Source organism: Penaeus vannamei, chromosome 30, assembly GCF_042767895.1.
Source record: "Penaeus vannamei isolate JL-2024 chromosome 30, ASM4276789v1, whole genome shotgun sequence".
Taxonomy (NCBI): domain Eukaryota; kingdom Metazoa; phylum Arthropoda; class Malacostraca; order Decapoda; family Penaeidae; genus Penaeus; species Penaeus vannamei.
In genome coordinates this window covers 9,354,052-9,359,051 of record NC_091578.1, presented here as the reverse complement: position 1 = coordinate 9,359,051, position 5,000 = coordinate 9,354,052, and the positions used below count along the sequence as shown (strand labels likewise).

Below are 5,000 nucleotides of genomic sequence, written 5' to 3'. Positions count from 1 at the left end.
ACTGAAACAGTCAGTGTTGTTTATGTGTATATGAAGCGTGTACATGAATATGTGCGTTTGTGGGCATATATCCGTGTACGTTTGGGTGTGTATGTCAGTGTGTAAGCACGCGCGCGTTTACATGTGTACGTGCGTGGGTGTTTATGTGTCAGAATACCTATTTAAGATGTAACTTTCACTGACTGACCATCAAATTGCTATGGTAAGATAATTACGCCTACGTCATTTTCTTTTTGCAATTTACCATAAAGTTGTTTGATATTGCTACACTTTTCTTTTGTCTGACAACTACTATTATATCGATTTTAGCAAGTCTTTGAAAACTGACTTAGTCCGTTCTGTTTTAGTTCTCCAAAGAATGGGACAGTTGACTGCATATATACTAATTTCAAAACTATACCTTTCTTGTATCCAAAAATACAATACCTTTCCCCCTCTAAAGAACACCGTAGACTTCCCACTGTTTTTGTAGTTTCAGAAAATCAATTCATTCCCCTCCCCTCTTCCTCCCTCTCCCCTAACGACCCCAGCCCCATGAACCCCTCCTCTCACGTTCCCGCACCCCTTGCACCCCTCCCCTATAACCCCTCCTTCCCCAACGACCCTAGACCCTAAGAACCCCTCTTCTCTATCCTCTTCTCCTCCTACGACCACAGATCTCAAGGCCCCCCTTCCCCATACCCCCTCCCTTAGAACCCCCCTTCCCATTTCCCCTACCTCAAGGATACCCTTCTCCCACCCTACCCACAAGCCCCTCGCCGAGTCCCTTTTAGTTACCCCTCCCCCTCCCCTCCCCTTCTCTCCCCCTCCCTCCCCTCCCCCTTCCCCAAAGCCCCTCATCGAAACCCTCTTGGATACCCCTCCCTCTCCCTCCCCATCCCCCTACCCCAAAGCCCCTCATCGAGACCCTCTGCTACCCCCTCCCCTCCCCTTCCCCCGCTTCCAAGCCCCTCATCGAGTCCCTCTTGGATACCCCTCCCCTTCCCTCCCCTCTCCCCCCTCCAGCCCCTCACCGAGTCCCCGAGTCCCTCCAGCGAGGAGTGGCAACCGCCGCGTCACGTGCATCTGGCACCTCAGCCGCTCAGCCCCGCCGCCGCCGCTTCCCAACGCGACGCTGACACGAGAGTAGGACGTGGACCACTATTTTCCTTCTTTATCGGTAAGAACTTGCTTCCACGTTCCTTGTCAGGCTTGTCAGGAGGATCTGCCGATTGCATAAGGATCGGAGGGTGATGGGAATTGCAAAGCGGGTTCGTAGGAGGAAAGGAAATGATACTATTTAGCAGTTGAGAGAAGACTCGCGGGTTCGTGTTGGAGCCTGCGTCCTCCATGACGGGGACCTCGAGCCTCCTTGCCTTATTTACCTCGTGGACAATGAACGGCGGGAAGCCACGCGAGTAGGCTGCGTAGAAAGAACTCCAGAGGCCTGTTACGTCTTCTGTAATACATTGCATTAAGGTTGGTGTTGTCGCCAAGCATCAGGAGAGGGAAAAAAGAAGGAAAAATATTCCTGAAATGAGGCACTTGAAGGGTCCATTGTGACGTAGGACGCGACGCATCGGTCCGGCGCGGCTTGGGGTTCCTGTGAGGCTGAGGCTGTGAGAGACGCCCCTTGCATCCTCATTGAGCCACATGCACCTCGTGTACTCTCCATTGGCCGCATACTTCTCTCGTGCTAGGTGAGAGGTGGTGTTCAGAAAATTCCCTTAGTTTATTCTTGAAGGCGGTTGTGAGGTTTAAGGAACCGAGGGTGTGTGTTTTGAGTTACGGTTCTGGTCACCTTTTGTAATTTCGTAATCCTGGTGTTGAATCATGATTGACTTGGTGACCGCATGGGAGATGATTCATTTTATGAGGCTTGGTATCAAGTGAAGCATGTGAAGTGTCAGTTTATATTAATTTATGCAAGTACTGCTATCATGTAGCGGATCTCTTTGTGTACAGTGTATGTAAACATTGAAACGGCATGTTCTAAAGAAAACACAAAATTGAAGGGATTGTTAACTTACTTATTCATGAATTTATGATAATGTACAAAATTTGCTGGTGAATTAAGATGGGCTTAGGAGAAATATGTGAAACTGATTGTTTTAAGTTTTCTTAAACCAGAAATCCGAATGTATTATTGTTATCCTTTGAAACGTGTGCTTAGGGCTTTATGAATTTTTAGTATGATGTTAGCTTTTTGTGAGAAAATATGATATATAGGACAACATCAGGAAATATTGGCTTTAGATTTGGTTTATTATATTTTCTTAGTGATAAACATAATTGTTAATAATTTAGCATAGGGATGTTCAAAGATAAAGCAAGATAATACCACATGTAGAGAAAGTTGAGTATATAAATTCACCTGTTTAAAAAAGTTTAACTTAGCAGTCAAATACTGAAAAGCTACCTATTGTGACTCAGCAAGCATTGCAGTAAAGACCACCAAGTTTCATGTACCTATATTCAGGGAGGATGGAGCTTATAGACCTTCCTAGTGATATATTTTCAACTAAGGAACCAGTCCATATTTCATTTTGCTAGAATGTACTTGGTAGAGGTTTAGGTCTTGATAAGAGTGAAAGTTTCAGAGCTTTTTATTTATATTATTCTTCTGTTGTATTTCAGGTGTTAAAATATTATGACAAGATGGGTGATGGAATGCTCTCATTATCGTGGAACAACCACAAAGCCACATTTTGTCACATCCTGTCAACATTACGCGAAAAGGTTTGTAACAATTTGATCTTGTATCTCAATTGCTGTATAGAAGGTGAAACAAAGGATATGTAATAGGTAATGGGAATATCAAAAAATAAATAATACTATTGCAGATATAAGTATATAATTTCCTCTTTTTCTTCTAATGAACAGGAGAGATATACAGATGTTACTTTAGCTTGTGAAGGGAAGTTCTACCCAGTCCACAAGCTGGTATTGTCAACATGTAGTGAATACTTTGAGAAGATGTTTGAGCACACACCTTGTAAGCATCCAGTCATAGTTTTGAAGGACGTTAAACCTGACGAGTTAGAAGCATTATTAAGTTATATGTATGCTGGTGTTGTCAGTGTAGCTCAGAATGACCTGGCTAGGTTGATCAAAGCAGCCGAGTTACTTCAAATTAAAGGCTTAGCCGTGCCTGATGAACCACCTTCAAGACAAGAATGCAAAAAATACATCCCACGGGACGACCGAGCGAGTCCACACCCAAAAAGACGGAGACGAGAAGATCCTTTACCGATCGCCACAGTTCCTCCGGGGGTAGCAGTTGCGTCAGAGAGTCCTCCGTCCTCACCTCACCATGTAGACACTGAACACAACTGGGACCAACCGACAACACACCTGGAAGAGCCAAAGGGAGACAGTTCCGACCAGAGGCTTAATGACAGTACAGATCAAAGGGAAGAATTCAGTTCAACGAAACAGGAATCGACAGCGCATAGTCAGGTAGGTTGATATTTATATATTTGTCTCAGTCTGTCTGTCTGTCTGTCTGTCTATCTATCTATCTATCTATCTATCTATCTATCTATCTATCTATCTATCTATCTATCTATCTATCTATCTATCTATCTATCTGTCTATCTGTCTATCTGTCTGTCTGTCTGTCTGTCTGTCTGTCTGTCTCTATCCATCCATCTAACTATTTTAAAGGATTAGCTGTATGTTTGTATTGAAGTTGGGATGCGGTCTTGGTGGTTATTACTACTGCTACTTCCCCCCCCCCCTAGCATTACAGTGTACATGGATATATACATACTCACATACAAATTTATATTCACATATAGATTTGCAAATGTATTTACACATCCACATGTATTTGTATACACTCATTTATAACTATAAACATATTTGCACATTTAAAACACGCATTTACACCCACATTTATACAACTTCATTCACACACACATACACAGAGACATGTGCACATACACAGAGACATGTGCACATACACAGAGACATGTGCACATACACAGAGACATGTGCACATACACAGAGACATGTGCACATACACAGAGACATGTGCACATACACAGACATGTGCACATACACAGACATACATGTGCACATACACAGACATACATGTGCACATACACAGACATACGTGTGCACATATGCAGACATACATGTGCACATATGCAGACATACATGTACACATACACAGACATACATGTATACATACACAGACATACATGTATACATACGCAGACATACATGTACACATACGCAGACATACATGTACACATACGCAGACATACATGTACACATACGCAGACATACATGTACACATACGCAGACATACATGTACACATACGCAGACATACATGTACACATACGCAGACATACATGTACACATACGCAGACATACATGTACACATACGCAGACATACATGTACACATACGCAGACATACATGTACACATACGCAGACATACATGTACACATACGCAGACATACATGTACACATACGCAGACATACATGTACACATACGCAGACATACATGTACACATACGCAGACATACATGTACACATACGGAGACATACATGTACACATACGCAGACATACATGTACACATACGCAGACATACATGTACACATACGGAGACATACATGTACACATACGGAGACATACATGTACACATACGGAGACATACATGTACACATACGCAGACATACATGTACACATACGCAGACATACATGTACACATACGCAGACATACATGTACACATACGCAGACATACATGTACACATACGCAGACGTACATGTACACATACGCAGACGTACATGTATACATACGGAGACGTACATGTACACATACGGAGACGTACATGTACACATACGGAGACGTACATGTACACATACGGAGACGTACATGTACACATACGGAGACGTACATGTACACATACGGAGACGTACATGTACACATACGGAGACGTACATGTACACATACGGAGACGTACATGTACACATACGGAGACGTACATGTACACATACGGAGACGTACAT

The 5,000-nt window shown here is 43.1% G+C and overlaps 1 protein-coding gene across 37 annotated transcripts in view; it reads left to right on the top strand.

Annotated features, from left to right (window-relative positions):
• The first annotated feature begins 1,026 nt into the window (after positions 1-1,026).
• Positions 1,027-5,000, top strand: part of LOC113824337 (zinc finger and BTB domain-containing protein 7B) — a 121,788-nt gene continuing 117,814 nt past the window's right edge. For 33 of the 37 annotated variants that reach the window (XM_070142962.1, XM_070142935.1, XM_070142934.1 and 30 more), the window contains exons 1-3: positions 1,027-1,159; positions 2,617-2,718; positions 2,863-3,438. In XM_070142962.1, coding sequence (XP_069999063.1) covers positions 2,638-2,718; positions 2,863-3,438 — 657 coding nt within the window. In that variant the 5' untranslated portion in view covers positions 1,027-1,159; positions 2,617-2,637. Of the gene's footprint in view, positions 1,160-1,262; positions 1,459-1,486; positions 1,680-2,616; positions 2,719-2,862; positions 3,439-5,000 lie in introns of those variants that run through there. The other 4 variants (XM_070142926.1, XM_070142945.1, XM_070142925.1 and 1 more) reach the window with 4 other exon arrangements.